Source organism: Malaya genurostris, chromosome 3 (assembly GCF_030247185.1).
Source record: "Malaya genurostris strain Urasoe2022 chromosome 3, Malgen_1.1, whole genome shotgun sequence".
Classification (NCBI taxonomy): domain Eukaryota; kingdom Metazoa; phylum Arthropoda; class Insecta; order Diptera; family Culicidae; genus Malaya; species Malaya genurostris.
In genome coordinates this window covers 24,247,078-24,259,241 of record NC_080572.1, presented here as the reverse complement: position 1 = coordinate 24,259,241, position 12,164 = coordinate 24,247,078, and the positions used below count along the sequence as shown (strand labels likewise).

At 37.7% G+C, this 12,164-nt stretch overlaps 1 protein-coding gene across 6 annotated transcripts in view; it reads left to right on the top strand.

Annotated features, from left to right (window-relative positions):
* The first annotated feature begins 1,207 nt into the window (after positions 1-1,207).
* Positions 1,208-12,164, top strand: part of LOC131438346 (uncharacterized) — a 164,803-nt gene continuing 153,846 nt past the window's right edge. For all 6 annotated transcript variants that reach the window (XM_058608304.1, XM_058608301.1, XM_058608306.1 and 3 more), the window contains exon 1: positions 1,208-3,179. In XM_058608304.1, coding sequence (XP_058464287.1) covers positions 1,208-3,179 — 1,972 coding nt within the window. The remainder of the gene's footprint in view (positions 3,180-12,164) is intronic.

Below are 12,164 nucleotides of genomic sequence, written 5' to 3'. Positions count from 1 at the left end.
GTTGGTACCTTCTGAAAATGGTATGAATTTAATTCTAGTGGCGCCCTCTCATAGAAACGATACGAACTTTTCAGCCAATCTGTTATTTTCACCAGCAGTAGTCTTAAAAAAGTAATATTCTAGTTTAATTTCCACTTTATGCGCCATAGTGTTTTCACCATATTCAAACCAACAAAAATATTTTGGTTGCATTTTCGTTATCATTACGTTGGGAAAACCAATCGCTATACGAATCGATGCAGAAAATGTATGTTATTATTTTGTAATATCTATGTTATTGCTATATCAATTCACAGTAACGATTTACATATACGCTTACGTGTTTATAATGGTTTCGCAATGGAAAATAAACCATTTTTCAACTAATGGCTAAAAGCATAGCTGTGATTAATGATATGTTAGAATCAAGTAAGGATAACTTACAAATGATAGTTAGTTTAATGTTTATATAAATAAATATAAATTATAATTAATTCAATATGACAAAAAGATGTGGTGATTGGAAACCTAAACTATTTCGTAACTTGTATGTTGTAAAGAAACATTTGTCACCTTGTATTAACCAGTATAACACAAAAAAACATGTTCATGCTCTTGTTGCAAGATAATTTTCACTTAGTCGTATCAGAACTAGTTGCAGATTGCCACTTGGGACGGTTGTTATGCATCTCATTCCATTCTGGGATCTATTCCAAGCAATCATTGACTTTGAATTATGCTCACTTCGCTGAGGGAAGCTTTCTCCTGCCCGGTACCGCACGTGTATAGACTTTTATACCAAGCCGATCCAAGCGAGGCAGCACAAAACCTTTCTTTTTAAATCCGTCGCGCTCGCGATCGATAATGCTGAGAATAAGAGAAAAACCGAAGGATACAAAACAGAGAAGGTCCAAAACAGAGCGAACTACTTGATGACGATTGCCATCATCGGCCGCCATCCGAACAATGATGGTGCTTTTCAAGCCGCCCAGACAGCCGCGAACTTGAACTCTTTGGGTAGGATATAAGAATGAAGAAATTGCAACGTGCAGAGCGATGGGTACCGGTTTGGTTATGCGCGAGAAACTGTTAGTATGCAGCTATGTTGCAGTTCGCGATTAAGAATGGAGAGAACGAAATGAGTGAGCCCGCAAGCGAGTGGATCGCGAGAGCACGCCGCGGTACTGCCGATCATGATTCTGGGCCATACGCTCTGTGTCAGTCAGTGATGGCTCGTCGGCCGAAACGGTCGGCGCTTATGCAGGCGTTTACCATTGTTGCACTCTGTTTAGCGAGTTTAGTTATTCAATGTTCTGGCGTAAGCAGTAGCAGCGGCGAGCTCAGTGATTTGATCGCGGAGGAAAGTAGAAATTATCGTGAGTTACTAAATATTCCGAGATTTGGTGATCGGTTGTCACCGAGAAATCGACCTCACGTGGAAGAACCAAATACCGGTACAGGGATCGCGAATGTTGTCGGGTCTTCGCTAGCAGGTGTAAGCAATACTAGTGGAAGCAAGTTCCGGCGACAACCAGGGCCCGGGAATTTGTATCCCGGGGTGAGCTATCGAAACGCTGGAAGAATAAGCTCCATTGCGGCCAATCACGACGAGTTACACACTCTAGTGAAAACAAATGATATCAAACGAAGTGATGTGATGGTGACCAGTGTTACCCAGAACTTGGGAGATACTAATAGTGACAGTGACAGTGAGTACTATGCGGTTTCCGATGACATCGAAGACGTCCAACGATTTTCAGACCAGGACAACGAGGAAATTGAAGGCGAAGGTGATGGCGATAGCGATCTTGATGAAGAACATAAGCATCTTGAGAATTTGACTGTGGAGAGTAGAAGTGTCGACAGCAGTTACAACGTTCAGCATTCGTTACTAGAAAGTAATAGTGTTAAGGATAACAGCCTGTCGTTGCTGGTTGGTCAACAAAATATAAGCAGTGGTAGTGGTGCAAATGCGTCGTCGGCGCAAGCACATCGACTTGAAATGTCTACAGAATTTTTCGTAGTGCCATCGACAGCGTCACCCGCTGCCTCCCGTTCGACAAGTGTACGTCCTGGTGGTGTAATACTGGCTGCTCGCAATCCAACGAGTCACCATAACAGCCACAGCAACACTCATAAGCTGAATGTCACACCGCCAACTGTTATCGCGACTAGTTATCCGAGTGGCCTGCGGAAAGAACCCTGGGTAGTTCCAGTATTGGTACTGGCATCGTTGTCGATGATTATGATGGCAGCTTTTGAAATTTTCGTTCTCTGTAAAGCTTGGCGAACATCTCCTAGTCGCCGTCATCTTTTCCTTGGCCAAATGTTGCTCCTTGGCTTGTTTGCTTGCGCGGGACTTGCAGCAGTTTTAACGGTTAATCCTACAGTGCTGTCGTGTGCAACTATGCGTTTTGGTGCAGGTGTTGCATTTGCACTAGTATTTGCATCCCTTCTGGTAAAATGTGTTTTCCTTATTAGTCTAAATGGTGGAGTTTATTTACCAGCTCCCTATCAAGGTCTACTACTTTTGTTTGCTGTTCTCATACAAGTAGCAGTGGGAGCTCAATGGCTTTTAACCGATCCTCCTATCGTTGACCAGGTCCCAATTTCCAATGGAGGAACTGCCATATCTAGCCGGTACTATCTTCTTCTCACAGCTAATGACCTGGCTCAAGTAAATCCCACGATCCCACTATGCCACACATCTTTTTCCGAGCTTCTGTTATCCCTCATCTACGTCGTGTTTTTGATCATCTTTGTCGCTATCCTGGCGATAAAGTCGCGTGGTATTCGGGACAACTATCGGGAGGCTACGTACATTGGCCTGGCCGTCGGTGGCATTATTCCGATATGGTTGGGTTGGACCCTGTGTGGATTGGCCGTGGCCGATCGGCATCGTGACGCGTGCCTGGCATTTGGACTTGTGGCAACAGCCTCAACAGTGTTTCTAGTGATGTTCATGCCTAAGGGTCGACAGCTGGCGGCCATGGGAAAGGAAGGTTTGTACGTGGAGGATCGCGAGGAACGTTTCAGCTCGTTGAGCCGTGCCGGATCCGGATATTCGCCGTCGTTTTTCCACTTCAAACCTATCAAGTATGGAGTGATGGGTGCCTCGCCGACACTGCAAACCAACAATGGAACCGTGGTTGGGACGACGACAACTTCCAAACATCAGGCTGTTGCAACGCTGGGTGGAGGTAAGATAGGATTTTATTCCTTTTCGTTAGTTCTAGTAAGTGTTTCATTTTGTGCAATTGTAAATATGTATATGGATTGGTGTGAAGGTCTACCTGTGCAAAAATTTTATTAATTCATTATCTTTGAAACATCTGTGGCAAACAACAGACGCTTTACAGTACTAAAATTCGTACAGTAAAACAAAAACTAAATTTTAACAGGATTTCGTAAAGTGTACGTAAATTACCAATGCGTTTTTTGTGTTTTAAGATATAAGGTTTGTTTGCCCGCCTTTCCAACGGTATTTTTATGTTAGTTTTGTTTGAAAACTTACTCACCGTTACTTTGCATTCTATGGACAATATTTATAAACACAAAGTAAAACAAACACACTTCAAAGCTTGCGCAACTTCTTGAGTTTAACCAGACACGCAATTCATTCAGTAGTGTTAGTACTCCAGGGCCATTAACAATATACATTGCATAGTAAAAACAACTAACCATCATTTGTCGCATGGGTGTAAAAAGTTCGGAAAGTATTCGAAAATGCATGATTCAAATACAAGGTCATTGTGACAGATATCTTATGAAACAAAGTCGCTCCTCCAACTATTGGAAAATAGTTTAACCACGTTTGGAACTACATGAACTTAAACACAATTATATTTAGTATAATATTTGTTTTTTAGTTCATAACATAAGTTTAAAGGTACACTGCTTAAGCTCTAAGATGCCGAGAGCATATTAGTATAATATTTGAATTCGATGCTTAGTAAGTCATCACTGAGCATCAATGAAATGAAATAGAGTTATTCAAATATTTATTATTAAAAAAAAATTAGTTATAGCCGGATTCGACAGTAAATTTTTCGGAGAATCATTTAGAAGAAAAATTCAAATCTCGATTTTATTATTGTTTAACATAAATATCATATTTGAATGATTCAAGGTCAATTTTTTCTTGCATTGTTTTATTTGGCTTAGATATTGCATATTCATTCTTTATGATCAAAAGAGACAATTTGCATCTTAAGTATGCCATATTCACTCTAGCCTTACTTGAGCAAAAATCCCTAGAACATTTTCAAAAAATATATATTCCAGGAACTGTGGGTCCGATCGATTTGGTGTCTTCTGCAATGTTTTAGGTAGTTATAAAGACAATGTAAAAAATTTAAATCTGCTGAAAAAAATTTTTTGTTTGATTTATATTTGAAAATGCACTCCAATTCAAATATCTCAAAACTCAAACATTTGAAACCCCCAAACATTTCAATAAATGTATTTTTCCATTTTTTTTTATATGTTGTAGCTGAAGTCCAAAGTAAAATACTGTCAAATTTTTAGATTGGAGAAATTATATTTGAAAAAGTTACATAGTTTCAAAATAATGTAAATTTTTGAAAATCATGAAAACAAAATTTATTTATTTTTCAACAGAGTTTTATGAAAGAATACAAAATTCCCAATTAAAACTATGTTCATCGAAATTTTGCTATATGCTACCGTTCTCGAGAATACAGTGGTTTGAAAAAAAAATCGGGTAATTTTTATTTTTGTAACGATTTTCATACGGTTATTTGAGTTTATTAAAAAAGGTTTTTTTTTTTCCGCAATAGTTTTATTTTGAGTTTTTATACAATGCTCGAGAGTCGCATTTATTAAAGATTTCTTATTGTTTAATAATATCTACAATTTTTATTCTAACATTACTATTTGAAAATCGTTTAATTTCTATTTCGTGTGAGTTATTCCTCCTTTCGCTTTTAAGCCCAATCGAATAGTTCATTTACATTTTAAATGGAATGTTCACGTTTCTTTGCTAGACTTGCCCTTGTAGCCATGCGTTTTATTGTTCTTACTATGGTATCACATGGTCCCTTACCATGCGATGTTGCGAAAAAGTGCCAGTCAACATCTATATGTTATCATAGTTATTCTTATATTGGCAAAGACTGGAAATATTGTGATGCAGCTCCATCGGACATGTTAACAACCAGCATGAACGGATACCATAAACCAACTATACCAGATATCATGAAACGGATTCGGATGATACATAGAATAGGTTGTTAGACAGGTCTGATGGTACTTTTACATGCGGGAAGATTCAAAGATCATCCAAAATCGTTAGAAAAAAAAATTCCCGATATTTTTTTCAAACCGCTGTATCTTGAGAACCGTAGCATAGAGCAAAATTTTGATTAGCATCCATTTCATTGGAAATTTAGTGTTCTTTCAGAAAATGTTGTTAAAAAAAAAGATTTTTTACATGTTTTTCTAAATTCTAACTTTTTAAATATTATTTATCCATTCTAGAAATATGACAGACTTTAGCTATAACATATCAAAAACTTGTTTTAATCCACCTAGTGGTGTAATGATGCCTTTCTCATATCAATCATACTATCATATATAATACTGTGGTATTCTTCAAAATAATTCTCTTCGATTCCTAAAAACAATAACCGAAATCGGTTTGTTCGACCATCTGCTGATAAAAAAACTATTAATTGGAGAAGATTTGAGGTCGATTTACTAAACTTTTTACGGTTTTTCGTCCTTTTCAGTGATGGTATACAATTTTTAACACACTTTACCCTATATTTCCGGATCCGGAAGTCGGAACCAGATGAAATTCAGGAATTACGTATGGGACCACAGGACCTTTCATTTGAACCTCAGTTTATGAAAATCGGTCGCGCCATCTATGAGAAAAGCTAGAAAACATATTTTCATTTTTTTGCACATTTTACCCCATAACTCCGGAACCGGAAGTCGGATCCAAACAATATTCAGGAATTTTGTATGGAACTACAAGACCTTTCATTTGAACCCAAGTTTGTGAAAATCGGTTCATCCATCTCTGAGAAAAGTTAGTGCACTTATTTTCACAATTTTTTGCACATTTTACCCCATAATTCCCGAACCGGAAGTCGGATTCAAATAATATTCAGGAATTTTGTATGGGACCACAAGACCTTTCATTTGAATCTAAGTTTGTGAAAATCGGTTCAGCCATCTCCGAGAAAAGTTAGTGCAAAAAAACGTTACATACACACATACGCACATACACACACACACATACACACATACACACACACAGACATTTTGCGTACTCGACGAACTGAGTCGAATGGTATATGACACTCGGCCCTCCGGGCCTCGGTTCAAAAGTCGGTTTTCACAGTGATTGCATAACCTTTCTATATGGGAAAGGCAAAAATAGAAAACAAATACAAAATACATTGTTTGAAATATTTGAGTTTTGAGTGTTCTCTTTAAAAAATCAAACAAAATTTTTTACATAGTTCTTATAATTACCTAAAACATTGAAGATGATACCGATCGGACCCACCGTTTCTGGATCATATATTGTTGAAAATTTTCAAGGGACTTTTGCTTAGTCCCTCTCGACAGTAAGGCTGGGGTTAAATCCCTTCTTAATCCACCTAGTGGTGTGATAATGCCTTTCTCTTTCTTCAAAGCTGTCTCATGAATTTTATATCTTTTTATAAAATAATTTCTGACACTAATTTGGGCTCAATTTTGACACAAATTAATTCAGATTCATTTGAGTAGTTCACAAAAGCATGCTTCAGTGATTATGTCACATACTCGGCATCATTTCTCAAACCAAGCGCTTGACATTTGCATTGCCTATTTGTATGAGAAGAGTGATGCTAATCTAAAAAAAACCCTTCTTAATCTATTTAGTGGAAGTTTTTGAAAAAATCGACTTTCTGGGAATCTCAAATTTTTTTTGAGTCCCAGAAAGTCGATTTGATCCTAAAATATTGGCACTTTTATATATAAGAGCGGTAAATAACGACATGTTTTATCGGTTACGTCACTTATATCGTCATATCTCTGGAACCAGAAATAACAACCATTTGATCTTCGAACTTGATCAATGGCCTAACAAAATCTTTCGAGCGAGCCTAGGCTTGTTAAAATCGGTTCAGCCATCTTCGAGAAAATTTAGCGGTAAAAATATCTTCGAATAGTGCACACACACATACACACACACACACACACACACACACGCGCGCGCGCGCACCGACATTTACCGATTTCGTCGAATTGGTATATAAAACTATGGGTGTCCGAGGCACCGTTCGAAAGTCGGTTTTTTCAGCAATTCTAATACCTTTCTACAGAGAAGGGCAAAAAGGGCAAGTTGATGATACAAATTGTTTCGTTTGGTCATGAATAACGCGTATGCAAAATTTGAGTTCTGAAGTAAGTTTGTGAAAATTTGGTAAGTAATTCGGCATCCATTAGTCAAGATCCTCAAAACGAAGAGAATTGGTATACAGTTTACTTATAGCTTTCCCTGACATCTCGTTGCATTTTTAAATTTGTTACGAGGGGATGAGTATAGTGTGATGGCTTAATCGATGCTTTTCACACAGCCCACCTGGGTTCGATCCCCAAACCCTCACAAGGGTCAGCTAGCTTTCCTAGCCCGAAGAGGCGAATGTTTTCTGACATAACGGCTGATTTTGGACACCCTTCATCGAATTCGTCCTGACCATTGAAGTCGAAAAACCTTAGAAGAACGATGACCCGTGATAGTGCTTCATCAACATCAAATTTGAAACGAGTTAATCGGTACACTGTTGTCTGGATCAGTCGTTCCTAAAGGGGTTGATATCGACCCCCCAGTGCGTGGTAGCACACGGTAGGGCTTCAGAAGTTTTGCTTTACTGCAGCAGTGATAGAGTGATTTTGAGAATCACCACAACGAAAGTAGCAAAAGCATGTCACGAAAATTTCTCGAGATAATTCCATTTTCCGGCATACCGAATTATGCAGCTCAATATAAATAGTACAAGTGGATTCGAATGATAAAATGTGTTGAGTACGCATACAATTTATATTACTTATCTATATGATGCTGATTTCAGATATGACATAACTTCAGAACAATTTTTCGAAGTTCTAATTAACTTCGAACTTATAATATATTTGCTTAGTGCCTGTAGTCGGAAACACTTATAAATCGTCGTCGCAGCACTTCCCCACTTCCTAGCAGATTGGAAATAGAGAGTGTTACTTTAACTTTTGAAGAGATCATTAGAAGCGAAAAATTGGATCTTGACTCAAGATTATTGATAATTTCATCCTTCAAGTCATAAAAGAACCTTTCATATGAGAACGAACAGAAGGAATCACTCTAAAGCTACCCACTCAGCGTGCGAATAGCATATTTCTTTTATCCTTTTAGACCTAATATGCTTATCTCAATAACATTATCAAGTTTTGCCGTCTTCCATTCCCAAGTGTAGATCCCACGGCGGGTGTTAGTTTTACCCGGGTGGCCTCGGTCGGCCGGCGAACTGAACCGAGCCTCCTGGATAGGTGGCGGCCTAGTGCGCTGATGGGCGGGTACCTCAGAGCACCACTCACTGGAATAACAAATTAGTGAACCTTAGAAGCTCTTATTTGTCTTCACGCTCGGCTGACGGTTCTGTGTGCTAGTGGCTGTTGTGGCAAAACAAGTTCCTCACTTCTAACCATGTTCCTTATCGCGAACTCTTCACTTTCGCGCCGTACGGCGTGCTGGCGGCCACAGCATAGGATTGAATCAATTAATCTTCAAACCAAAGTAGCAACCAAACCCTGATGGCGATGGCTTGTTCGAACCTGATAAGAACCGGTGCGAATGTATGTTTGTCTGAATTTATCTGCTACCAGACCGATCGAGGGAGGTTCAACAAACTTCTAAATCTACTGCTGCACGACTCGATCGATCTGCAATCTTAGCTGTCAAGCGTCTACCTCTTAGAACCAAACTAATAGAATCAGTCAAGATTATACCGACGTCAATTATCATAATGAGTACATATTAGCCACCATTCATTACAGCACGATTGGGGTGGAGAATGGAAGACACAAAGCCCAATCGAACAATCCTTCTACGCTAAATCTGACCACCGTTTAACATTGGATTCTCTTGCATGGAGGCTGAATAGATAGACTTTGATAAGTATCCGTTTGTTCTGGATTTTGCACTTCTTTGATTCGGAGCTGGTCGATGTTCCAACTTGGGGTCTATTTTTAATAAAATGGTCTTGAAATAGTTTCATTACTTCACGATTGCCTGAAAACCACTTCATATTGCTACCGACAGACCGTCCCTTATTTAGAACCAGAATTTTGCAGAGAAGAAGAACTAAACATTAAGCGCAAATTTCTCTGCCCATTTTGTTCGACTTTGGCTCTCTTCTGTTCACTGTAATTTAGAATCAATACAATCATTTTCGATTAAACTTTATGTGTTTCGGTTCTTACACTCTCAATCTCTATGCCAGCAGCACAGCAACCTCGAAAAAAAAACCGAAGCAACACTCCACATAGCAAGGAAAAAGAGTCGATCCAGAAATGTACCTGTTATTTTCCTGCCATAATTTTCCAAATTTAATTATACACCACCGTCGAACGGGGCGACGTCGGCAGCACACGTCTTTTTATTATAATTTTGCGAACCTTGCCACTTCTGTCAGATATGCTTCTCGATCCGGACGGATTCGTGAACCGAGAAGAGTTGTCTAATGAAATCGTAAAACTCAAACCTCCCACTATTTCTTGCATCGATAATGTATCGTCCCTTAAGGTGAAATGTAGGTTTGATTACATGAAATTTCCGAAATTTAAACAATTTTTTTTTGGGTAACACTTAATTTCGACGTTTCATGTAATTCTAAGACGCTTGGAATCAAAACAAATTTTCAATTTCGGAAATCTTATGTACCTGGGGAGACCTGTGGTGATTTTTCGTGATCGAAAATTTTGAAACCTTAACCGCTTTACCCATATCCGATTTAGCTCAAACTTTGCTTGGAAAATTGAGCGGAAAAAAAACTTCGAATAGTGCACACACAGACATTTTCCGATCTCGTTGAACTGAGTCGAATGGTATGTAACACTATGGGTTTCCGAGGCTCCGTTCGAAAGTCGGTTTTCCAGCAATTTTTATACCTTTCTATAGATAAAGGCAAAAATGCACACAACATTTCAACCGCTCGATTTGACCGAATCATCGCACAAAGCATAGCAAGAAAAACCGACAAATAGAAACCAGGAATGTTGGTGGTTGAATGCAGTGGGCTTACCACTCGTTTTGTTGGCTTGTAGAAAAGACTTACTGATTCGTGATAGATTTTTGAATCTTTCAAACTTTGAATATATCCTAATTCAATCGTCATTGCTAGTGATTGTAATAGAACTAGAACTATGAATCATGAGTAATTATGATTGACTAGCATGAGGTTATATGTATATGTGTTGACTAACTTGCTTACCATGTATACCTCTGAGTTTAATAGCTAGCGGTGATTCTCCTTCAAAAGAACGATTGAAGACAAGAAAACATTCAAGTATTTTCGGTATCTTTGACAGCACAATCTGAATTAGCACCTATTATATGATATTGCACAACCATGCATTATTGCTTCAGTAACATCAATGCATTAAACTCAAGAGGCTTGGACATTACTAGCATTATAAACGACAGTTACTTCGAAAATAAACGATTTCTTACAATACCCATTCTATTGCATTCAACTTGTTTTTATTTCAACACAAAGCCCAATGCTGCATAAAATCGTGTTCATTATTTGATATGTAATTCTTGCTCACGGTATAATGCCACCGTGTCCACCGTGCATTTCTCACATCATCTCAATTGAATTTTTTATCGTGACGCCATACATGAACAAAAATTGACAGTTCAGTAGTACTGTTTACAAATAAGCTTAAACAAAAATCGAAAAACACATTTTAAATCATCATCTTTACACTTGCAACTAGTCACTTTTATTTAATAAATCTCAAAAACAAACCGTATCCAATCGTGAGCAAATGTTTTATTGCTCTATTTAGGCGATATGAACAGTAAATGCTCTCATCCAATTTGTCAACAGACAAACAAAAAAAACTCTGTTTACAAACAGTACTGCTGAACTGTCAAAATGTGTTCATCCGATTGAGGTTAGCAGTGATGGTAAAAAACCTAATACAAAACAACAGCGCAAAAGCAATAAAAAATACGGAAAAGTTTATGTAAACTTTTTCAAATTTCGGTTGTTTTGGCTAAGATTTTATAATTTCGGGCCACATTTTCAGATTCTTTGTGAAATTATGCTACAAACACTACTTTTCAATTCTGAAACCATCCCCATGGAACGGAACAGTAATGCTTATGACAGACCTGTGATATCGGAATCACTGTACACCGTGAAATCACATGTCTGTCACCCGGTGGTATCACGCGAGCATCATGATACAACGGTGATTTCCGTACTACGGTCATTTATCGTTGTACTGTGCAAAATCACAACCCTGTTTACTGCTACCAGCGACATTCACGAACGATGGTGAACTCACGAAACAATATTTCCTTCTTCAGAGTATCAAATAATAAACAACCTTTGTTTTATTTTGAAAAAAAAATCTTTGTAAAATGCTAACTAGTAGCATAAAACTTATACACTTTATCAACGTTGTAGCTTATTTTCAAAAAGCAGTCAAACCAAGAAATGTTCATAAATTTTTCGAAGTTTTTAAATACAAATAAGGAAAACAATATATTCATATTTGTACATGAAATCAGCACTATTGAGTTATTGTTTTCTATTCAATAACAAGTAAATTTATTGTTGAAATGGATTTAGAACACATAATGATTCATATTTTGAATGCACATGTGGTAATAATTAACGATAAATATACAATACTTCAATAAACCAATTGTGTAGTCACAACTTTAAACTTCTCAAAATCCTAATAAAACCATTATGAGATTATATTCCAGCCAAGCAGACCATTTTTCATAAGCGTTATGAAGTAAAACGAAGCATCAAACCTATGTCAAATCTATTTAGGAATGATTTCAAATTCAAGAAGGTTTAACATCAGCTTTTTGATAAACATAATCCTTTTAATAAAAATTTCGTCATGAGTAAACTGCATTTTTTTGGAATATGTGTGTGCCATGCCGT